We start from the raw sequence: 25,725 nt of genomic DNA on the forward strand, positions 1-25,725 counted from the left end.
ATCTGAGGTGTGTATAAAACAAAGCAAACAAAAAATACAATTAAAAATGCAGCCAGTGTTCATCATTGTTTAGAATATACATATTAAATCGCCCAAACTATCTGGTACCATCTGTGGTGTAATGGTAGCACATCTGACCAGTAAATAGAAGGTCTGGGGTTCGATCCCCAGTCAAGGCAGGCTGACTTTTTTTTTTCTTGTATTTTTCTTTCTGCTTTGTCTGGCACCTTTTCAGATTTTCAGCAGTAAATTACAAGTTATAGTTGGAACTTACTGATTTGAAAAAAACAAACGAACATTAACATGCAGTCACCATCAGTAAATCAATAAGTTTTGTAAGATTTTTCATAAATTTATTCCTTGCAATTAAATCTATTTATTTTTATTTAAATCAAGTTTGTTCAAGTTCATTATATTAGTCTATAGGTCTGCCCTAACCAACAAAAGGACAGTATCTGGCTGACCCAGATCCAACCAGTTTTGCCCCAATCAACACATTTAGTTTTTTCATTCATAACTCTTTAATTCTATTACATAGTGGAAGTCATCAAACATTAAATAATAGCCAATGATAAATTGCGTTTTTCTGTTAGTCAGCGATTTCATTGACGTAATATGCCGCGTAATATTTTGAGATACTGTTCTTTCTTGGTTAAAGCCATGCAAATAACTCTACCTGTAACCAACAAAAGGACAGTATCTTATACGCCTGTCTCACATACTGTTCACCCATGGTTAACCACAATGCAAATGCCTTGTCCGTTTTCACCAAAAGTGCAGTATGTTACGTTGCCTTACAATCTGTACGTTTGTTGTTAACTGCGATGAAATGACTCGCCCTGTTTTCACAAACAAGCAGTAACTTTTACAGTACCACTTAGATACTGCTAACATTGGTTAAGGCTATAAGAAATCTTGCTTTTGTTTTCAAGTTGGAACAGTATCTAAGTTGAGAATATAGAAAAATACAACTAACTTGATCGACAAACGTCAGCAGCTAGCTAGGATAGAGAAATCATGACAACTTGATCGACAAACGATCGTTGTATCACATCAAACTAAGCTGTCTGTAAGGTTGCGGTCGGCAATTGCTTGCTGAGATCAATCAAGCCAATGAATAAATTATCTATAAAGTGTTATTATTATTATTATTTTTATTATTCACTTAAGTTTATTGTCTTCATTGCAAATTAGGGGAGAGAGGTGGGGAAAGGGGGTTACTCAAACATTTACTTATTTTGAATACAATATTTTTTCAACTCTGACATATTTGTCCCTGTGATGATAATAATTAATCGCGGTTGGCCAGTCCTAAAAACTACATAAAACAATTTTTACAACTGCTTCTATTCATCTAAAGTCTTAATTTTTTGGGACCTTTTGTTTGTTTGTCTGGGTTTTATTTTTGTTTGTTTGATGGTTTGTTTCGTTTTTGGATTGGATGTGTTTTGTTTATATTTTTTGCTTCTTTGGAAAAATATAATGACCAAGATAATCAAGGCCTCAACTCCGAATCGAGCAATGGGTTAAGTTTATTTCTCAAGAGAAAAAAAATAAAAACCAAAAACACCAGATATCAGATACAGGACCAAAGCATCAAACCCGGATCGTTTTGTTTTTAGTGCAAAGTCTTATCAACTCAACAATCCTCCTTACTTAATCGACTGTAAAGCATAAGAAAAATTCGGACCACTATAATTGGAAAAGTGGTCAGAAATAATAAACATTGAACTAATACAAACTATAACATGAAACCAGGTCTTATTTTTAACAAGCTGGATCTCCAGCGTAATCAATCAATCAATCAATCAATCAATCAATCAATCAATCAATCAATCAATCAATCTCTCTCAATCTCTCTCTCTCTCTCTCTCTCTCTCTCTATATATATATATATATATATATATATATATTATATAATATATTTACAGATTCAAATCTTTAACATTGATTGTGACAAAACGAAGACTTTTGTGATGAAAAATGACTTTGATAATATATTTCGTAAAAAAAAATACATCTCCATTATTTGTGGACCGATTTCATCATTCTTTGTATCAAATTTATTCTAATGATGAGATTGGAACTTGAGACATATTTTTTGACGCGAAATTAATATTAAATTTAATTCACAGCCGGGACTGTAGAGATGCTATATATCATTTTGAATTTACACATGATAGTGATGACAAAGGTTTTGGATGGTTGTATGGGGTGGACAGGGAAAGACAGTGACATAAGATATTTCTTTTAATGGCAAACTTTCTGCTCATAGCTTTTCGCGAGAACAAAGTAGCAATTAACATGCAAAATGACATATTTTATGTGAGGGAAACATTATTATTTGCAAAATTTATTGTTACTGTTGTTCCAAACCTGTCAACACAAAAGGTTTCAACATAAAAAAAAACTGTATTTACTGTGTGACTTGATAAGTTACAACCCCCCCCCCCCCTTCCAAAGAAAAAAGTAATTTTTTTTCTTTGTTTTCGATATCTTGATAATAAATCATCGAATTAGAAAATGTTATATCTTCCCACGTTGCACTTATCACATTATGCATTCCACTCCTATTACTCACGCATACGTAACCCGTGGCCAATTTCAAAATCAAAGGCATCCAAATACACCCTAATGTGAACCAACGTTCTTCTGCCTTGTAAACTCATCGTTTTTTGTGTTTTTTTTAAAAAGATCGACTTCACTAATGAAAAAGTAGTTTGTGAAAAAAAGGAAATAAAAGATTTTTTTTTTTTAAAGCCCTATTCTAATTGTGAACAATCTTGGCCAATTTGGTCATGAATATGACCATCTGGCAGTCCTGCAAGTAGTGATGTCAACTTCCCAAGCCATTTCAAATGGTCAAGCCATGCCCTATTGGTTGTCACCACCGTCATGCTCATGAGGGACGCAGTCCACTTTACGGGGCGGAGATGACCGTCTGAGATACTGTCCTTTTGTTGGTTAAAGATGGGGCTTCACAGTGTCCAAATTGCGATACTTTAATACCGCGGCCTCCCCACAGCCCTACCGCGGTTAAGCGATGCCAGATGTGCCAGGTGATGACTCACCCAGTTTCGGCGAGAAAACGAACGGCGCGCTTGCTGGACATGCATGTTATAGTAATTGTATGCAATCAACAGTTGGGCATTCCCGTTAAATCAAAACATGCCATTGAAAGCATGTAGGGTGGAAACTGTTAGTAATGATGTATGGTTATGACATGAGAAGTTTCATTAGTGTATGAATGATGGAATGATAGTTAGAACGAAACAAATGTAGGTCATTTTTTAAACTGATTATCATTAACACTTTTCAATTAAAGTGTCGATTACAAGACAATGAATCCGTGGACATCTGATTTTTTTTGTTTTATATTACTCTTAAAAACTATTACAATTATAACTCACCCTCAATTTCTCTTGCGAAGTTCATAGTTAATCCAAAAAATGCTCTTGAAGTAGTTATCTATATCCCATTACTGAATTTTTTGAAAGTCTGCATAGAGGTTTACTGAAGCTAGCTTCACAATAATCTTGGAATTGTCAATCTTATAAAATCTTACTTTGTACAAATAATTTTCAATAATCCAAATATGAAGTTTTATTCATAATAGTTAACTTTATCAAAATGTGCGCATCAGTTTGTTTTATTTTAAAAGATAATTGAGAATTTCCCTTATTACTTTTTTTTCGCTTTCTTTGGTGACTTTCCTTGGTTGCGTAGTCGTGGTGATGTATGGAGAATATTTGCTTCCATGATGAGCTTGATTTTTTTAGTGTCACTTTTAACACCACACATTCTTTTGTCCAATTTTCCTATGATTTGGTGACTGGCTTCAGTGCCTTGCTCTCCATGGAGCCCAAGACCAAACCCAAATCTGGCCATGAATGGAACGCAATGGTGCTCCAGTATGTGTTGTTTTGGAATGATCATGTTTGTGAAGTGTGTTCTAAAAAAGTGGAGATAATTATCGATGTTTTCTTGTGTCTTGTGTAACTGGGTTCTGTCTATAGGCTTGGAATGCAAAATGTTATCATGGACAATTTGGTATAGGGTGTTCAGTTGTGTGAATTTAGCTTTGATTTCCCCAGCCAAGTCAATTGTTAATAAATTGCATGTGTGTTTGCATGTTTCTTCCACAACAGCTTCTAATAAGGCCCCTCTGACTTCCGCAGTCAAATACTTGTGACAGTGGTTGCCGACAAAGGCCCGACTATGATAGGCTTGGGGTGTTATCTTGTGTCTGGCTAAAATCGCATCCAGACTCGAGCAGATTGGGCCAGATCTTGAACTGAGGGTTTCAAATCCTAATGCATTATAACTTCTTTTCAATTTTTTGTACGATAGTTCAAATCTATGTCTGTCCCTTTCTGTACGACTAAGGATCAAGCATGTTTTTGTGTCTTTCAGTTGTTTTTTCAAATCCCTTCTATGACGCCAATTCTTTCCAAATATTTTCAAACTTTTCCCTCTTTGCGATAGATTCCTGTTATCATCCGTGATAATTCTCATGTCTAACTTGTCTACTGCCTGTTCTAAAAGTCTATGGTGCTTGATGACTATCCCTAACATTATGTGAAGGTATGGAGGTACTGCGTGTGTAAGTTCAATGTTTATCAATGGCCATCTCAAGCAATTGTTGAAATTGGGTGCGTGTTTTTTATCTCCATTATGCTTCTCCATCAAGCACGAGGCGTCTTCCTTTATCCCTTCTAGTGTTCTTTGTGGAAATGGGGTTTCTGCTCTTGAACTAAAATATCGTTTTGGCTGTGTACACCACAGACATGGAAAGGTGCCTTGGGGACCTGACAGACCGTACACTTTGGTCAGAAACTCATAATCACCATTGATGAAAATAACAGTAGTTTTACCTCTCCATCTTAAATTGTTCTGAATGTCATTGATCTGGGGCTCTATCTTCTCCATCATTAGTTCTATATTTCCGTAACTGTCCTTGATATATGCCAGTCCTATCACTACGGTATTTGTTGTTGTGTTTGGTTTGCCTACATTCAAAAGCTGCATGGTCAATTTGAATGAGTCCTTTCCGTGGTCCCCACCAAACTTAACCACACTTCATCACCTGGGATGGTGTCACTGTGTGATGAAATGAGATCTTTACTATTGTATGAATCTAAAAGACCCTCTAACAAAGTACTGATATCATTGACGAAGGCAATGGTTTTTCGTTTGTCAAGTCTTCGTCACCAATAAAATTCATGCTTTCCACGGTCACCATATTCCCCGTTATTTCTTTTGATGCACTTCGACTGGCTCCTTCATTTTCATCTTTATTCCCCTTCCTTTCAGAAACTTTCGTTGTTTCCTGACTTGTCTCCAGGATAATCCCACGCATTCCTTCATTGCCAAAGTGTCATCATGGGGAATGAATGCTTTGTCCTTGATGCCAGCACGCTCAGCGATAATCCGCCTCTTTTTGATGGGTAATTTCTTTAATTCAGATGCCGTCTGTACATTTATAGACTCATCATTCTCACCGGCAATGACATTTCTGATCCTTTGCAAAAGCTTGACACGTTTTCTTTTGGTCGGTGTCTTTGCCTTCTCACTTTCTTTTCGAGGCACACTCACTCGCACTATGGAAAAGCTCCCCCCTCTTTGTTTGAACGTGGCAACAGGATTCGTTTTAAACATTGCTTTTAATACTTTCAAAGCTATTTTCTTTTCAGCTTCGGTGATATTGTCCTCTTCATGCTTACGTTTTCTCGGCAATGTATTGATTTCATCGGACTTTTGAGGTGTCATAGCGGTTGCAGCATCACTTGTCTTTTTCAATGGAGTAGAAGATTCGAAAGGCCTCCAAATAGTGGCTTGTTCGTTATAGTATCGACTGCATGTAGGCTGACACTCAAATTCTAATATTTCCTCATATTGTGACGGCTCACGGTGATCTTCCTCTAATGTAGATTCCTCATGGCTTGACTGGGTCATTTCCATAGAGTCATTGGATACTATCGTATCCTCTGACTTTTTAAAGCGTCCATCCAGTGATAACGTGTGACTACAGACCACACAGTCATCGATAATTATGTCTGGTTTAAAGGGGCACCATAGTGTTCCATTTTGTTTCGCAATGTCAATAGCTCGTTGGCGCAATGACTCAGAGCAGCGTTTTTTAACTGATCTGACTAAATCAACACATTTTCTACAAATATTTTTAGGGTGTCTATCTTCACAATCACCAGTCACATCTACACCAAAAACAAGATAAATATTTTCTCTATGTCCCACACACAAAAAATGTTTTCGTCCCGACTTTTTTTCTTTTGTTGATAAGGAGAATCGTGCACAAATCCAACACAGTCTATCTAGGTGGTTTAAATGAACATCCCGTGAATGCTCCATTGTAGTTTTTTTATGTCTCTTATTTATGTAACCTGATATTTTGGAAGGAATAAACAAATAATAAAACATTTCTGTATGATAACTTCCATTAAAACGCTTAAAACATTGTAGATAAAAATGGCAATAAATAGATTTTTTTTTCTTAAGCGCAGGCCCCCCTACCCACCTCCCCCGAGAACACATTGAGATAATACATTTGAGCACAAATGTGAATATTTAACATTTATCCCTAAATCGCTCATATCGCGAACTTATTCTAAAACTTATATTAAAGACAAAGACTTCAAAATAGGGAATCACGAAAGAAAATAAAACTTCATGGATCCAAACCAGAGTTATTAATTAAATTAATCACATCACTCACATCAAATTTGATATCATTCCAAGAGCGATAAGCAGTCGTATTTTAACTAATATTATTTTCCAACTTGAAAACCAAGAAACAATAAAAATTACACAGAAACAAATCTGAACGTGGTGATAACATGAATAATGAAAATAAAATGAATCGTTCTGAAGGTTTGGTGGGGGGAAGGGGGCAAAAGAGGGGTTTTCAAAGCAAATAATTGCATCACAGTGTTGCACCACACGCGCATGCCACGCCAACGTCCGGCTTGCATACCTATCGTGTCACGGTCAATTACGTTTTTCCCGAGAGCAAGGGTATCAGGTATCAGGTGGTCAGCCTGATGTGAGGCGATTGAAGTAGCGCTCAGAGTCGAAAATATGACGCTGTGGCTTAAGTAGGATACTGTTTCAAGCAAAATTTTTATCTAATTTCAAAAATACTTGAGCTTTCCTATGTCCCAGAGTGTCAATTAAGTGAAAAAAGTGATTTTATGATTTTTTGAGAGATACTGTCCTTTTGTTGGTTAGGGCAGAGCTGTGCCATGCTCATATATATGGCTTATGACAAATGGATTGTTCATTTTTTTCCCTGAAACTTTCAGATTAATGATCGTTTTGATGCAAAATTATAATGTAATTCAGAGTGATTAATGACTATAAATAGTATGAGTTTGATTAGATTTTGGCTTTTGCTTATTCCTAAAATGTTTGATTTTCTGATGTTTAATAGACAAAACTTCTTTTATTTTCGATTTAGCAATGATAAAAATCGCTGAAACATTTTCTTTTTGTTTAAATGAGTGATAAGGTGGAAAATAAACTAGACCAGCAAAATACATCATCTTGAAATGGAATCTTGAGAAAGAGAAGAAATGCTCTTAAGTAAATGACACAGGATGGGGTCAGACTAATGGTCATGGGTGAATAAAGTTTAAGGATTTAGGGCCAGTTGGCATTAATTGGATCACTTACAGCTTTATATAGATTTTATATAATTATGTCAATGAACAACACTGAAACTTTTAAAAATGCAATACAAACTCTTTAAGTCAGAGAATTTATATAAAGAACAAATACATACAAATATGCTGAGGGGTTGAAGACAGGGGCATTGTCATTCACGTCTGACACTGTGACTGAAACTGTTGCTGTCACAGCACCTGTGGCATCCTTTGCCTCCACTAACAGTTTGTGGGTGGTAGTACCGGCATCTCTGTCCAACGTTTTGGCTAAAGTGATCTATAGGGTGGAAAAACGGATAGCGTTATAGACCTTTTGATTATCGGGGTAAACATCATTCTACTATATCAGTTTTTGGTCCAATCCCATTTGGCCATTCATACTTCTGATATATTAGGCCAGGGAATTCCATATTCGGATGGTGTATGGGAAAAACAAGCTGAGATGATGACAAAGGGGAAAGGTTCAAATCGGGAACAGAATTAGATTACAAGAGTCTTGTTATCAACGTAAATTTTTTGAGATCATCTAAAAGTCTCATCCAAACACAAGCACAGGATCCCAGTAGGAAAAATACAAAATATATGAAAAACAATAACTATAACACTGCAAAAAGGAGAGATGATCAACGAAAATAGGTATCATCTACAGAAACTAATGCTATACAACTGAATATTTCCCTCTGAGGCAAATACTCAGGCCAGGGCTAGGACAAAACCAAGTAATCTCATTCCAAAGTAAAGATAGAAAGTAAAATGGAGAAAAAAAAAAAAAAAAAAAAAAAGGGAGGGGGGGGGGAGAGACAGAAGGCACAGCAAACACTTATCTACCCACCCCACAATGGTGGGAGGTCAAAAGACCCCAACCAAACGTACCTTTCCATTGGAAGAATCCAGACTGAAATCTGCATATGGACTGGCGAATGTGTAGATGACTTGTCCATTGGCATCCAGGTTAGAGTCTGGGTCATTGGCTAATACTGTTTGTACCAAGTAACCAATGGCTTCCGATTCACTCACAGTAGGAGAGTAAGTGGCTGGATTAAAAATGGAAATGAAAAAAATCAAATACAACTTGTGACCCATCAGCCGGAAGCAGTATTATGTCGGGTAAACCAGATGCTAAAAAGCAATTTTAAAGCTGAAGTGACAAGAAATGAATGATTTTTGTTGATGACACTCTAAGAAACTACATCTACTATCCTCATTTAACTTAATCCATATTTCATTTTTTTTGGTTACTGACACTCTAGCAAACTACATCTACTATCCTCATTTGACTTAATCCATATTTCATTTTTTTGGTTACTGACACTCTAAGAAACTACATCTACTATCCTCATTTAACTTAATCCATATTTCATTTTTTTTGGTTACTGACACTCTAGGAAACTACATCTACTATCCTCATTTAACTTAATCCATATTTCATTTTTTTGGTTACTGACACTCTAAGAAACTACATCTACTATCCTCATTTAACTTAATCCATATTTCATTTTTTTTGGTTACTGACACTCTAGGAAACTACATCTACTATCCTCATTTAACTTAATCCATATTTCATTTTTTTGGTTACTGACACTCTAAGAAACTACATCTACTATCCTCATTTAACTTAAGGGGCGGTTTGGGTCTTTTCTAAAAAAAATTTAATTACCTATATTGGGCGGTTTTCATCATTCTGTATCGTCATTATAGGTTAAAAAACAACATTTATGGTGAAAAATTTTAATTATCTGTGTTGATACCCATTTTGCGACCTAATTTGGGGTCTGACATCAAAAAATATAACAATCTTGTGGCAAACGTTCCACAAAAACTAATGAAGGAATGACCTCCATATTCTTCCCTCTTGTCAACATTGTACCATAGTGTGTCACCATAGATAGATTTTACGGCTTTAGCTTATGGAATTTTTATTAGATCATTACAAAATTGAGAATCAAAATATTATGACAAAATTGATGTAAAAAATTCAGATTTAGGATTATAATTTAAAATTCACAAATCTTATCAAAAAAATCTCTCTATGGTGACACAATACATTATCTGTGTGATGACTGTGGAAATTTTCAGACAATTTCATTGAATAGATTCTGAGAAACGTTTGACACAGTTTCCCATACCGTTAGAAAAATGACATGTTGAGAAAATAGCAAAATGGCTTCCCGTTTTTCACACATTTCTTACTACCTGTACCATTTTTGACTGTGTTTTTCGTGCCTTTATAGTCTACTTTAAGAATTTGGACTTCAATTATATTATTTCTAAGATAATAAAATATCATTTTTCACCAAAATCTCAAAATCAAATTTTTGAAGGATTTTCCTAAAAATTAGACCCAAACCGCCCCTTAATCCATATTTCATTTTTTTGGTTACTGACACTCTAAGAAACTACATCTACTATCCTCATTTAACTTAATCCATATTTCATTTTTTTGGTTACTGACACTCTAGGAAACTACATCTACTATCCTCATTTAACTTAATCCATATTTCATTTTTTTGGTTACTGACACTCTAGGAAACTACATCTACTATCCTCATTTAACTTAATCCATATTCATTTTTTTGGTTACTGACACTCTAAGAAACTACATCTACTATCCTCATTTAACTTAATCCATATTTCATTTTTTTGGTTACTGACACTCTAAGAAACTACATCTACTATCCTCATTTAACTTAATCCATATTTCATTTTTTTTGGTTACTGACACTCTAAGAAACTACATCTACTATCCTCATTTAACTTAATCCATATTTCATTTTTTTGGTTACTGACACTCTAAGAAACTACATCTACTATCCTCATTTAACTTAATCCATATTTCATTTTTCTGGTTACTGACACTCTAAGAAACTACATCTACTATCCTCATTTAACTTAGTTCATATTTCATTTTTCTGGTTACTGACACTCTAAGAAACTACATCTACTATCCTCATTTAACTTAATCCATACTTCATTTTTTGGTTACTGACACTCTAGGAAACTACATCTACTATCCTCATTTAACTTAATCCATATTTCATTTTTTTGGTTACTGACACTCTAAGAAACTACATCTACTATCCTCATTTAACTTAATCCATACTTCATTTTTTTGGTTACTGACACTCTAAAAACTACATCTACTATCCTCATTTAACTTAATCCATATTTCATTTTTTTGGTTACTGACACTCTAGGAAACTACATCTACTATCCTCATTTAACTTAATCCATATTTCATTTTTTTGGTTACTGACACTCTAGGAAACTACATCTACTATCCTCATTTAACTTAATCCATATTTCATTTTTTTGGTTACTGACACTGTAGGAAACTACATCTACTATCCTCATTTAACTTAATCCATATTTCATTTTTTTTGGTTACTGACACTCTAGCAAACTACATCTACTATCCTCATTTAACCTAATCCATATTTCATTTTTTTGGTTACTGACACTCTAGGAAACTACATCTACTATCCTCATTTAACTTAATCCATATTTCATTTTTTTGGTTACTGACACTCTAAGAAACTACATCTACTATCCTCATTTAACTTAATCCATATTTCATTTTTTTGGTTACTGACACTCTAGGAAACTACATCTACTATCCTCATTTAACTTAATCCATATTTCATTTTTTTGGTTACTGACACTCTAAGAAACTACATCTACTATCCTCATTTAACTTAATCCATACTTCATTTTTTTGGTTACTGACACTCTAAGAAACTACATCTACTATCCTCATTTAACTTAATCCATATTTCCTTTTTTTGGTTACTGACACTCTAGGAAACTACATCTCTATCCTCATTTAACTTAATCCATATTTCATTTTTTTGGTTACTGACACTCTTAGAAACTACATCTACTATCTTCATTTAACTTAATCCATATTTCATTTTTTTGGTAACTGACACTCTAAGAAACTACATCTACTATCCTAATTTAACTTAATCCATACTTCATTTTTTTGGTTACGGACACTCTAAGAAACTAATCTACTATCCTCATTTAACTTAATCCATATTTCATTTTTTTGGTTACTGACACTCTAAGAAACTACATCTACTATCCTCATTTAACTTAATCCATATTTCATTTTTTTTGGTTACTGAACTCTAGAAACTACATCTACTATCCTCATTTAATTAATCCATATTTCATTTTTTTGGTTACTGACACTCTAGGAAACTACATCTACTATCCTCATTTAACTTAATCCATATTTCATTTTTTTGGTACTGACACTCTAGAAACTACATCTACTATCCTCATTTAACTTAATCCATATTTCATTTTTTTGGTTACTGACACTCTAGAAACTACATCTACTATCCTCATTTAACTTAATCCATATTTCATTTTTTTGGTTACTGACACTCTAAGAAACTACATCTGCTATCCTCATTTAACTTAATCCATATTTCATTTTTTTGGTTACTGACACTCTAGGAAACTACATCTACTATCCTCATTTAACTTAATCCATATTTCATTTTTTTGGTTACTGACACTCTAAGGAAACTACATCTACTATCCTCCTTTAACTTAATCCATATTTCATTTTTTTTGGTTACTGACACTCTAAGAAACTACATCTACTATCTTCATTTAACTTAATCCATATTTCATTTTTTTGGTTACTGACACTCTAGAAACTACATCTACTATCCTCATTTAACTTAATCCATATCTCATTTTTTTGGTTACTGACACTCAAAGAAACTACATCTACTATCCTCATTTAACTTAATCCATATTTCATTTTTTTGGTTACTGACACTCTAGGAAACTACATCTACTATCCTCATTTAACTTAATCTATATTTCATTTTTTTGGTTACTGACACTCTAAGAAACTACATCTACTATCCTCATTTAACGTAATCCATATTTCATTTTTTTGGTTACTGACACTCTAAGAAACTATATCTACTGTTTTAACCCAAATTTTATATTTTTGACATTAAAATCAAACGTTAGCATTTAAATCATCGGAAAAGTAGAGAGTGGTCGGGCTGCCTGGGATGGTAAAAATACTAAAGAAAAGGTGATGACGGAAAGACTTGGGATGGGAACAGTACATAGTACCTTCCTATCTGAAGCCTTTCCATTATCACCTTTTTTTAGTCTTTAAATCATCCCAACATAGCATTTTGAGATGGTGTGTCATTAATTAAGAGGCCAAAATATGTATAAGAAATCATAGAGAAGCTTTAAGGTGATACTTATTAACCGAAGAGCAAAGAAATTGGCTGTTTTTTTATTTTTTCTTCCCATCTACAACAAGCTGGACAATCATAGACTGTGATAATAAACATACATATAGACTCTCTATCTAGTCAGCTGATCCTGCGTAGGACGTTGCTTCCCGAACTTTCTTGCAAAACAGATTACGGTTTTCCACCAGTCTACTTGCTTGAGTTGTCGTCATTCCCAGCCATTCACATATATCTTGTTCCCAGCTTTTTGTTGGTCTACCTCTTCCTCTCTTGCTGTCTACCCTTGTCTGCAGAATGTGCTTTTCTAATGATTCGTGGCGAGGCGTATGGCCAAAATAGTTCAGTTTCAATTTCTTTACAGTTTGAAGAAGAATTGGTGATTTTATTCTGATCCTTCTCAGGACTTCTCTGTTTGTTTTTCAGTTCATGATATTCTGAGTATTTTTCTGTAGCATGCCATTTCAAAAGCTGCGATCTTTGTGCTGTCTACTTTGCTGATAGTCCACGCTTCGCATCCATATGTTGCAGTTGGGAAAACAACACTTTTGAGGATTTTGATTTTTGTTTGAATGCACTGCCCTTTCCAGATATTATTCATCTTATCTAGCTTTGATCTTGCCATTGCTATTTAAAGTGAATAAATAGGCAGCAGGCAATGGTGTAAGATATAAATCTGAAAACCCAATGTCCCTATGGATTTATCTCTTCTATTATGAGTTACTTTCTAGTATAAGCACTATAGTTCTATATTCTTCATGATGTGTTAATTATTCTGTCACATTTTCCCCAGCATATATAATATATTTTATTCATCCCAAAAAAAAAAATGGGGGGGAAATTAGGGGAAAGTAATAAATGTATCAGAGCCCTACAATGAAAGTGTGGACAAATCAATACATTTGTCATTTTCGTGTGTTTCATTGAGAAAAAGTCGTACAAGCTAGATATATGACCGAAAATAAACCAACCCCCTCCCCCCCCCCAAAAAAAAAACCCCAAAAAACAACAAACAAACAAACAATCAAACAACTAAACAAAATAAACTGACACATAACTTAATCCTGCTATCTAAATAAATATTGAAAACCCTCGAGTCATAATCCGTGTGAATTTTAGAATAAAATCTTTAAAAAAAACTGTAGCATCAGCAAAAACTATTCCATATTTAAGAAATCGATCACCTTTTGGGTTTCTGACTTTACCTATCTTTTGTGCTTTTATTTATTTACTGTTGTATAAAAAAATAGCATTATGATATAGCTCTTGCTCTAGTTGTTGCTGCTCTTTTGTTGTTGTTGTTATTGCAGTTGTTGTTATTGCAGTTGTTGTTATTAATAGCATTGTTTTTGTTATTATTGTTGTTATTGGTGGTGTTGCTTTTATTTTTAATGATATTGTTTTTGTTGTTGTGCTAATGTTGCTATTTCCTTACTTTGAGTAAATGCTGGCTGTCCATCATCCACACTTCCAACAGTAATGATACCAGATAGGACAAAGTTGTGAGAAACATCTCCATCTAACACAGTAATGGACACAGCATGACTCTGGGCTGTTTCAAAATCTAAAGGGGCTTTCACTCGGAAGTTTGTGCCAACAATCTAGCCATACAAAAGAAAAAACAAAAACAAACAAAAAACCCACAAAGCTTAACTTAAAATAATTATTTTTCTGTTCATATCTTTGTTGGGAGGGAAAAGTGTGTGGTAGTTGAACAAGAAAAATATGAAAAGACGTTATATTGAAATGTTATAACACAAATTTAAAAGAATCTTATATTCTCAGCATATGACGTGAGATGGATGGGAATGTAGAGCAACAGAAAAAAATATAGGAAAAGGAGGGGGGTTAGAGATAAAAAAGGGAAAGAAAGAATAGAATATTTTCTTTTCATACTCTCTCTCTCTCTCTCTCTCTCTCTCTCTCTCTCTCTCTCTCTCTCTCTCTCTCTCTCTCTCTCTCTCTCTGTTTTATCACTTCACACAGCCAGGTAACTATATAATTCAAAAGTAAAGCCAACCTCAAACAGTGCAGCATCTCCACTTGTAAGAGTATAAGTAAGGGCTGATCCTGTGGTTGTATCTCCATCTGAGCATCCAAGAGCCCTGATGACAAATCCTGCAGTGGCACCCTCTGAAACGGTCTCATAAAGAGTGCCAGGACTGCATGTTGGAGACACGTCATTTTCAGCTATAACGTTGACAACTTGGGTTGCTGTGTCTGTTCCACCACCCACTTTCTCCTTTGCCTGACAATGTAGAAAAATAAATGGTGTAGGATAAAAATCATACTTTTCTGATTTTTATCAATAAGTATACTAATTTTCTGATTTTTATCAATAAGTATACTAATTTTCTGATTTTTATCAATAAGTATACTAATTTCAGATTTTTATCAATAAGTATACTAATTTCAGATTTTTATCAGTTAGAATACTCTAATTTTCAGATTTTTATCAGTATGTACACTAGCAACAAAAATTGAAACTGATAATAAAATAAAATTCCCTTTATTCATCCCCAGGGGGTAATTTGTCTTTAGGACATATTCCAAGGAAAGACTGGAATAACCCAGGCATCAGCGACAGTGCAGCGCCTTAAAGTGAGCTAGGGCAAGGTACCTTGCTCAAGGCCACACAACGAGGCGGGTAGTCACCTCGTTACCTTTTGGGTACGAAGCAAAGACCATACCGCTGAGCCACACTGCCCCCTTAATTTATTACATATGTCTGTCTAAATATTTCTTATGAAATGAAATAGAATACCTGAATGACAAGATTGTATGAAGTTTTAGTCTCATAGTCCAACTTTTTCTGCAGAAGGATCTCACCAGAGGTAACATCAATACTAAATTGACTATCATCGTCACCACTAAGTATGGAGAACTCCACATTGCCAAATGCGGGATTGGAGCCATCAGGGTCTATTGCTGTGATCACTGAAATTTAATGAAAGGTTGGTGTTGAGGTTAATCGAGTTTGAAAACAACTGTAAAACTGTTCAGTAATCAGAAGGTGAGGTTTGATCCCCAGTTGAGGTAGGCATTTTTTCTTGTATTTTCCTCTCTGCAACGTCAGACCTATTACTATTACATACAAACTTTTTCATATTTTAAATTATCAACCCTAACATCAACTATCTCTGTATGCACAAACCTTTGATGATCACTAAATAATATCTATAGACTTGTCAATTAAAGTGATCAAAGTAACAAATTTGGGAGCTGGCACTGGTATAAAAGTAGGATGTCTGACTAGTAATCAGGCGGTCAGGGCTTTGATTCCCAGTCGAAGCAGGCTGGGTTTTTGGGGACCACTTTTTTCTTGAATTCTGCTTTCTTCTTTGACGAAATCATTTTACTGTGTAACAAAACAACTCAATTCATGAATACAAAAGGAATGGATATTATAAAACCTCAAAAATAAGCCAAAACATCTGGCCAACGTTCAGACAAAAACTGGAACAAAAAATTCAAAATACCAATTATTACATTACAACAAAATGAAGTACCAACACTAGAAAAAGAAGAATATTACACATATTTAGGACACTATATTAACCTGACAAACAAAAGTGATGAGCATCAACGACAAATAATAGAAAAATCTTATTTTTGAAATGTCATGTTTACCGAAAAAAGACCTAAATGGAATTGAGAATATAAAATTGTTAATAAAGTAAGAAATCATTTATTTTTTGCCCGAGATCAAAAAGTGGTATTGGGTTACCAAACCCTTAAATAATCTATTACGCAAAGCACTTATCCTTTGCCCTGTCCATATTCAATTGTGACCACGACAGGGTGAAGATAACAGTAACAAACAGTCTGGACCTTCATCTCACTAAAAGAAAAATTCCATCAGCCTCAATAGATGAAAAAAGAAGAAAACACATTTGCAGGTTTCTGTCACAATGGCAAGAGACTCCAAACTAATGCTTAAGTTAATTGGCCAAAATTGTTTTGGATAGATCTACTTGAAAAGTGTACTCGCCAAAATATTTCCTTATTAAAAAAGATGAAGATTTTGTGATGACTGTTTAGGTTATTAACAATGTCAGTTGATATTTTTAAGTCCCCAAAACGATTTCAAAACTTCCTTTAGAGTGTGAGACTGGATGAGATTGCTACCCATTTGCATGAACTGGCATCTCAAGGAAGACTTGCTAGAAAAGCTAAGGGGTAAACCACGCTATCTCCTCCGGTTTCATATCGAATCACAAGTTTCCTGATGAAATCGTAACATCAGCTATAAAATGCCACTTGAAGCTTCCCGAATGCTACAGCCTACTTCATACATATTACCCATCATCATACTTTAAAAGCTGCAAAATCTGAAGACATCCATCAGATACGGTATCCCACATTGTAAATGGTGTACAAAATTCAAATCAATATATAAAAAAAAGACAATAGAACTGTTGACATTAAATTTGACAAAACATCTAAAAACTACAGTACTCAAGTCTTTTTTACAGTGAGAATCATCATTTAATAGTAATAGTAATCGACCAGACTTTTTAAAAATCAACAAAGAAATGAAAACAGTTCAAATTGCAGAAATCTCTGTCCCATTTGAAGGTGTTTTTTAGATAATAATTTTGTCTGATGCCAGAGAGCATTGATCTATCTGATTATTTTGATTATTGATTAATCAAGAAAAATGTGTGTAACACAGCATTCATAATGAGCAAAAAGTTCTACTAATATTCAAGGCCTTTAAAATATTTCTTAACTACTTACCTGCGATGGAAGAGCCGACAGGGAGATTCTCAGACTTATCCACAGCAGTTGTAGATGAAATGACAGGGGGTCCATCATTGAGGTTGTTGACTATTACATTTACAGTTACCTTTGTATTCTGAGGTGTTGTGCCAGAGTCTGTCACTGTGATGGTCAATACATGAATCTGTGCATTCTCGTAATTCAGATCATCTGTTACGGCAAAAATCACACGGTACAAGGGTAATCAAAGTTTAAAGCCCATAAAATACATATAAATAAATATGAACATTTATATAGCGCATTTCCACAGATTGACTATGCTCAATTTACTTCATGTTTTATTCAATCCCCCCAGCAGGCCACATGGAACAATAATTTCATTTCATACAGTACAAGTTACTTGTTAAGACTCAATTATCACTGGCTATAGCTGGGTACTCATTTCAATGATCACTGCCACCCACTGGTTACTGATCATGCTTAACACTGCTTGACTTTTGTGACAAGACGAGACACCATACCGCTGAGCCACCAAGCCACAATAATAGGTGTTGGATATGAACTCATATTTCAATTCATTTTAAGTTTTATAACTAGGGATGATTTCATCTTGGTTAAACATTATGCTCTTTGAAAACCAGTCTCAGCTCATTTCTGCGTCATATTATTTTTAATGTAACATTTTGAAAGAAGGCACTTTTAATCAAAAACAAAACTATTTTGAATAGAAAAAAGTAGGTAAAAGCGGGTAACTTCATCACTTTTTTAAATGTCACACTTCAGGCCTGCCATGAACAATTAATTTGAATATTGGGCAACCCAGACCCTGACAATCAGTTTACCTGGCCAATTATTTTTATCATGAAGTATTAATGTAGATTTATATCGTATTTTATTCACAAGAGTTCTTATTTTTACTGCCACTCCTGTCAGTTAAATTCACCATGGCAGCAAAATTCGCCACCACCAGACGGTAGCTTCACAGCAAGTTTTTATACTAATTTTTCCACTACAGGAGGATAGAGGGGCCAAAAAATGATACTGCCTATTTCTTGATTTTTATTTAAGCTCAGATTGAATGTGATGATGTTGGAAAAGTGACTTCCTGAGGACACACTTCAGCACCAGAGTAACGAGGTCATAGCCAGCTGCCCAACCCACCTAAATTGACTGATTTCTGGTTATCATAACCACTATTATATTCATATTTTTTATTCAAAACTTACTTAGATTTCATGTTCTGGAAATTTACATGAAAGTACTGACGAGTCTACCCAAAAGTAGATGATCTTGAAATATATGCTTTTATTAAATTTAGGAATATTTTTCTGATGAGAGTCTACTTTAAAATGAAAATAAAATAGATATGAATGGCAACAAAGTGAATACCGAATTGATTTTGTGACCAAGACCTTCACATTCAAATGCTCTTAGCAGGGAGCATTACTGTAGGATTGCCGTTACAAGTGAAAAGTCAAAGATGTCACTAGATGTCGTTTTGACGTGCTATAACTTTTTTAGATTTTTCCTGCAGACTGAGGCAACACACATACTCATGTCTTGTTTTTCCAATATGGACTATTCCTTGACTGAAAGGTACTATATTTAACGAGCATCATTTCTTGGGGTGTGGAGAGTTGCGGGAAATTTACCCAAAGTTATCCAATTTATCATAAATTTGTCATTTGAGGGTTGGCCTAAAAATATTAATATTTATATAACGCATTTTCACGTATTTTCCTAGCTCAATGCGCTTCACAATGCTTAAATTTTTTCCAAGTAGGCCATATGGAACCATATTTCCATTTCATACAGTGCCAGTTGCCTCTTAGGTGTCATTTTTTGTACAAACACTCTTACAATATCTGTCTTGAGCTTGAGCTTTTATATAGCGCAATATCCTCTAAAAGTGCTCAAAGCGCTTTGCAAAGGAGCCATGACCAACAGCAATATGTAACATGTAGAATGAGACATGACACCTGGTAGGCGATATTACAATTTTTTTCTGACAGAGACAGCGCTGTTAACAGCCAAGTACTCATTTTACACTTGAGTATGGTGAGAAAATGTGAGTAAAGATCCTTTTCCAATAAATCAACCATGCGCTGAGTGAGGCTCGAACCCAGGACCTTCCTATCTGAAAGCGATTGTCATACAACAAGAACACATAGCCGCCTATAGTCAGGTACTCATTTATCCTTGAGTCAACCTGATATGAAGAAGGTACTGCATCATGGCTACAATTCTCTTTAATCAAAAAATAACAATTGAAAAACTTACTTGCTGTCAAGGTAACTACACCAGCAGCCACAGCAAAGCTGGCAGATGGTGAGGATTGAGCCAGAGAGTAGCTGAGACTGGTTCCTTCAGGGTAAGTGCATCCAAGAGCTGCAACAACAGTCCAAGGTCCTGATCCAGCTGCAATGGAGTATGGAACAATCATATCATACGATAAATAATATCTTTATTGTCCATGAAGGCAATTTTCATTTTGTACAGCATACATATTGACGCGAAGATAGGTGAAACAATGCACGCAAAATCACATACACACAATGCACAAACACACATACACACACACACACTTACATAAGGCTTCATGGTACCTATACTGTGTGGCTAAGAAAAACTGTTCCCTGTTTGGCAGTTTAGTGTGTCTATTCTATTGAAGCCAAATTGATGCAATTTTTACATAAGTTTTCACAAATATAAATTTTAATCATGCTAAATTTAAAGTAACTTTAACAATTATGTATGTTGTTTAAGCATTGTTGAAGAGACCATGGCAAAATAGGCAAATTTTCTCTTTTAATGTTCATACGAGCTCAATTCCCATGACAGCAAAAAGATTTTATCCTTTACTGAGCTCTGACACTTCTTCTATACTCACTTCATTTCATGTTATTATTAACATAACAGCTTGCTCCACTCACAAATCTGATCTTAGAAGTTAGAATAGATTACCTTGTTTCTCATCCAGATCTTTGCTCCACAAAGTTTTGGTGCACGTTGGAGGACTGTCATCTTGATCCTGTACATTCACTGTCACTGTGCCAGAGCCCTGGAGGGTAATGCAGAGATTCTAAGTTATATCCAAGGACTCAATACCATGACCAGCATATGCTACATTGCTGCGATAATTTGGTCATACAAGCATTCATCATTTTCATAAAACAAATAAAGATCATGCTCTGCATACTGTTACAGACCCGTCTACTTGAATGGGTAAAAAAATTCAAAGTTTTCAGAAGGGATAATAATAATAATAATAATAATAATAATAATAATAATAATAATAATAATAATAATAATAATAATAATAATAATAATAATAATAATAATAATAATAATAATAATAATAATAATCTTTATTGTCCAAATTAAAGGCAATTCATGTAAGGTAAACAGTCCTCAGTTTGGTTCATGGTATGAACATCAACACATTTACAAATACAGACACAGCCGTACACGAACATACACGCTTGCACATTGTTTCTACACAAGTATACAAAAGAAATGAGCGTACATACATACATACATACATACATGCAGACACACATACAAACCAGCATATCATCGTATATGCATGCCTACATACATACATACATACTTCATGGATGGCTTCAAGGATGGGGGATAATACTCATTGTTGATCTAACCTAATGGAATACTAATTTATCCTCGAATAAATAATAATAAAAGGGTATAGAGACTTCAATTTAAATTACACACACAGATGATGTGGCAATGGTTGGGGGCATATCTGTCGCAGACCTGCTGAAACATTGATAAGGAAGGCTCTGCGATAAGACACCCCAAGGAATGAGGAAGCAAGGCTGCCCCAAGGAGATCTGGACACTAACTGTGGAGAAGAATCTCAAGCAGAGAGGTCTGTCTCTTGAGGTGGCCCCAAGAATAGCAGCTGACAGGACCTTGTGAGATCCCTTGCATTGCCTTAAGTTCCAGCAGGTCCGGAGAGGATTGAATAAGTGAATGAGTGTGATGTTCAGGTTCCCTATTTGTCAACATTTACTTATTCTCAAAAGATTGACCAACACTTCCAAGTCCTAATTATATTTTATCTAAGACCAAATGTGACCTATCGAGACTTGAATGAAGATTTTCTGCCTTTTGTTATTCAAGACAGGTCAATTATCAAAGAGAGACAGGTATTTCTGAAAATTACAATCAAGACTCATAAACATAGGGTTTACTACTATATTGCATGATTCCCCATTCAAAAGTTAATATGTGTAAAAACTCATTTTCCTGATACCTTCTGTATGTGGAATATACTGGAACAGGAGATCAAAACAGCAAAAAATACAGTTTTGAAAGCTTATTGAGATGGAACAGGTCCTCAAACGCTTTTTGTTTAAAAGTAAAAATACATGTGAATCAAGACAATCTAGAATATGTCGCGCTTTTCGCTGACGTTGCTTGGTCGCGTTGAATTGATCAGAGAAGAAGAGGTCCCTGTAGTGGTCATCAGAGGCTCCTACCACCAATAGCCCCAAAGAAGAATCAGAATACATAAAAAGCGGAATTTGAGATCAAAAAGCGGAATCAACTTACTGTTATTAACTATGACATGCTTTGCAACAGAAAATGGAATAGACAATCCAAAAATACTCAAATGATAAAATATAAAATGTGTAAAAATGTGCAGATTTTTTAAAGTAAAAAGGGGGTCAAATAATAATAGAGGACACACAGGTCCTGGCAGTCTCAGAGCAAAGCATTGAATGGATGGGTTTAACCTTGTCAGGACCCTACTGCCCCCTCCCCTCACCACACACCTAATCAAACAAACGGGTGTGCCGGCTCACACACACACACACACACACACACACACACACACACACACACACAAATACACAGGGCTAAAATTAAATAGGGAAAGAAGCCAACAGTACTCAGTAATATTACCGATTAGAGCCAACATATAATATTACCTAGGTCATTGACCTCATATATTGGAGTCAGCATAATAATAATACTTCAGTCAACTCCCTCCCAAAATTATAATATTATATGACATCAGCTGCACACACTTTGAAGGGACTAATCAGACACACAAAATGTGTGTTGATTGACCATAGGAGATGCTGATGAAATAAGCCATAGCTCACTTTTTTTTTTTACTAGAGATTTAAAAAAAAAAAATTTCAGATTGGAAAGCTGAAAAGCTGAATGTTTGCCTTGAACGCGGAATGTAGACCAATTAAGTGGAATTATTCCACGAAAAGAGAAAGAATAGGAGGCTCCAGTTTAAGTTCTTGCTTCTTGTAAATCATAGAGACAGAAATAGCTGGTATGCCAATTTCCTCTGTGATGATTTTCTGTCGCATGCCAGACTTTTCAAGTGCATCAATCAGCTGATCCTTCATTTCAGCGATAGGTTTGCCATTGTAGTTGTAGACTTGACTTGAATTCTTGATAAAATTTATACTAATTTACCTAGGATGGGCTGGGATTAGAACCCAAAAAAAAATTTTTTAATCTTGATCTTGAAGTTGTGACGATGTAAAATGTGAGATGGAGAAATCAAAGTTATTCGATACTGCTTCTGTACATTGAGCACGAACGTCAGGCAAAGTACTAACATCACATCGAAGTGCGCCAATCGTTCGCGGATAATCTTAACCATTGAAAATTCTTACTGGTAGCTTTTTTAATCGATGGAAATAACTTGTTTATTTGTGATTTTATTGTGGTCATGAGTGATAAGAACATTGACTTAAGCGACATCGACTTATGTGAAGTTTTTTTTTTACTAATGTTATATAGGAAGAAGGGGGAGGGACCAAGAAAAAAAATCGACTTGGGTAAAAATCGACTTAAGCAACGTTGACGTTTCCAGAGTGCACTGTATCTTTGTTTAACATGAATATGAACAAGCCAACACAACCATCATCCCAACAGTTATCTTTGCTAAGCAAAGCTGCAACTTCCAGGAATGAATTGAACTTACTTGTAAACCACCTCCATCTGTAGCTTTAACAACGACTTCATACTTCTTGTTACCACTTGGCAGAGATTCGTAGTCCAAATTGCCAAGCAGAGAAATTTGTCCGGAACTTGAGTCGATTCCAAACAAAGAGGTGCCTGAGTTAGACACTGTGGTAAGAAAGTTATATTCAGTGTGGAAATTGGAATAAATCTATTGACCGTTTGTTGTTTTCTGGGGTGTTTTTTATTCTTGGCTGTGCATGTCATACATTTATTTTATTTTATTTTTTTGTTGCTTTTGTTGTTTTGGGGTTTTTTTAGGTGGGGTGGGGGGTAATTTTTGTATGCAAGCTTCATTTAACAAAACCTGTACTCTTTCATACCATAAATTTTGAGGATGTGATCGTCTCACATCTAAAGAGGAGGAACAATGTGGGATGTTCAAAATTTTGACTTCAGATTAACAAAGAAAGAGTGTGGCTATGTGTTCTCGTGGTATAACACTCACCTTCAAGCTGGAAGGTTCATTGTTCAAGTCTTGCTCTGAACAACACATAGTTGAGTCCTTGGAAATGTATCAAATTAAGAAGTTTAGGTGCAGGCACCGGTGTAAGATAAAGAAGACACTTGTTCAATTCCTGATCCTTGGAAAAGGCTCTTTACTCACATTCTCTCATTGCATTCAGGAGTATGAATACCTTGCCATTAATAGCATTGTCTCTGTCAGATACAATTGTAATATCGCCCAACAGGCGTCATGTCTCATCCCATATGTTAAATGCTGCTGTTGGCAGAAGAAGAAGAAGAGGAATGATGAGGAAGATGATGTTAAATAGGAGGAGGAGGAGAGGAGAAGGTTTATAAGGAGAAAGAGAAGAGGAGGAAGAAAAGGAGGGGAAAAATAGGAGAGACAGATTATCAATGTTCTATAAATATTGACTAACTTGGTGGCTATTTCAAATCCATACCTTCAAGGTAATTTTGAGATAAATGGAAGCAGCTTTACCTCTATCTCTTACTCTGAAAACTACAAAAAATTTTCTATATTTCCTAGAACGCAAAAGAAATTACATCCTCAGTGATATCGTTTTTGCTTTCTACATGGAAGGTACCAAGTTCGACCACCTTCCATGATGTGTGACCTGGAGCAAGTCACCTCGCTATAGCTCACTTTGTGGCGTTGCACTGCAGCTAATGCCTGTGTTATTCCAGTTCAAAATGAAAAATAAACTGATGAAAAACTGTAAACATGATTGGTTTGGTTTAGAATATTACCGGAGAAAATGGAATAGGAGACAATGTTATGAGGGCTGTGATCATCATCTGTGGCAGTGTAGGTAATGAGAGATCCAGTAGCCGAGTTCTCTGGCTTGTTGATGCTTGGATTGGAGGCAAAAGCAGGAGTGTCTTCATTAACCGGTGTCAGCGTCACACTGACCATCACGGTGGTGACTTTAGGACTAGGGTCTGACACAGTAATTTTCACCAGGTATGTTTTGGTGGCAGAATCGTAGTCCAGAGCTAGGGAAAGAGTGAAAAGAGTATTGAATGAAAAAATATACTTCTCATATTTGTGACACACTGTTACAAAACTGTATCATGTTGGGATGATCCAGATGAAGGAAATTGACTATAAAGTCAAATCAATCAGAATTGTATAAATTCGTGTTTTTTTAAATGTTGAATAAATAAATCTTATTCTCTTTAATGTAGGCTTTAATTTCAACTTAAGTTTTATGAATTAAGATCAAAATTCTATTCTAAGGATCATGTTGATCCTGACATAATATCGTTTTGAGATGACAGGTCATATATTTATAATCATTACTAATAAGAGCAAATGTTCTATTTAAAAATTTCCTGAGTGAACGTTAGTGAACATAAGATAACATGACAAAGTACCAGAAAAAAATATTTAAAAGAGTAGTCCTTTAGCGTCATAAGGCCCATTGGGTCAAGGTCTATCCTGGTTTCTTTAGTGTTGAAAGAACAGTGAGAATTGCCTGCTAGCCCTTAGACAGGATACAAATCTGTTACAAAGTACTGTATACCAGATCTAACAGAGCCAGCTACCTAATCACTACCGGATAGATAGAGGTTTTTAAAAATTTCGACAACACCCAGGATCAATACAAATTATTTGT

At 35.1% G+C, this 25,725-nt stretch overlaps 2 protein-coding genes across 2 annotated transcripts in view; both read right to left on the reverse strand.

The window, feature by feature from the left end:
- The window catches only part of LOC144975078 (protocadherin Fat 4-like), a 181,129-nt gene that overhangs the window by 87,366 nt on the left and 68,038 nt on the right, over positions 1 to 25,725 (reverse strand). The window contains exons 23-32 of the mRNA XM_078918777.1: positions 24,857 to 25,102; positions 23,604 to 23,749; positions 20,594 to 20,690; positions 19,910 to 20,047; positions 17,648 to 17,839; positions 15,672 to 15,844; positions 14,928 to 15,155; positions 14,343 to 14,508; positions 8,553 to 8,713; positions 7,799 to 7,956 (exon numbers count right to left, since the gene is read on the reverse strand). Of these exons, the coding sequence (XP_078774903.1) occupies positions 7,799 to 7,956; positions 8,553 to 8,713; positions 14,343 to 14,508; positions 14,928 to 15,155; positions 15,672 to 15,844; positions 17,648 to 17,839; positions 19,910 to 20,047; positions 20,594 to 20,690; positions 23,604 to 23,749; positions 24,857 to 25,102 (1,705 nt within the window). The remainder of the gene's footprint in view (positions 1 to 7,798; positions 7,957 to 8,552; positions 8,714 to 14,342; positions 14,509 to 14,927; positions 15,156 to 15,671; positions 15,845 to 17,647; positions 17,840 to 19,909; positions 20,048 to 20,593; positions 20,691 to 23,603; positions 23,750 to 24,856; positions 25,103 to 25,725) is intronic.
- LOC144975079 (uncharacterized) lies at positions 2,979 to 7,106 on the reverse strand. Its single transcript, XM_078918779.1, has 2 exons — positions 6,608 to 7,106; positions 2,979 to 4,546 (listed from the first exon to the last, which is right to left on the reverse strand). The coding sequence occupies exon 2, from the start codon at positions 4,513 to 4,515 to the stop codon at positions 3,682 to 3,684; it is 834 nt and encodes a 277-aa protein (XP_078774905.1). The 5' UTR covers positions 4,516 to 4,546; positions 6,608 to 7,106; the 3' UTR covers positions 2,979 to 3,681.

Source organism: Berghia stephanieae, chromosome 6 (genome assembly GCF_034508935.2).
Source record: "Berghia stephanieae isolate SIO BIC M18660-M18661 chromosome 6, UCSD_Bste_1.3, whole genome shotgun sequence".
In the NCBI taxonomy this organism is placed as follows: domain Eukaryota; kingdom Metazoa; phylum Mollusca; class Gastropoda; order Nudibranchia; family Aeolidiidae; genus Berghia; species Berghia stephanieae.

Coding starts and splice junctions, on each gene's coding strand:
- LOC144975079 (XM_078918779.1), bottom strand. CDS start 4,515: ATGAGAATTATCACGGATGATAACAGGAATCTATCGCAAAGAGGGAAA.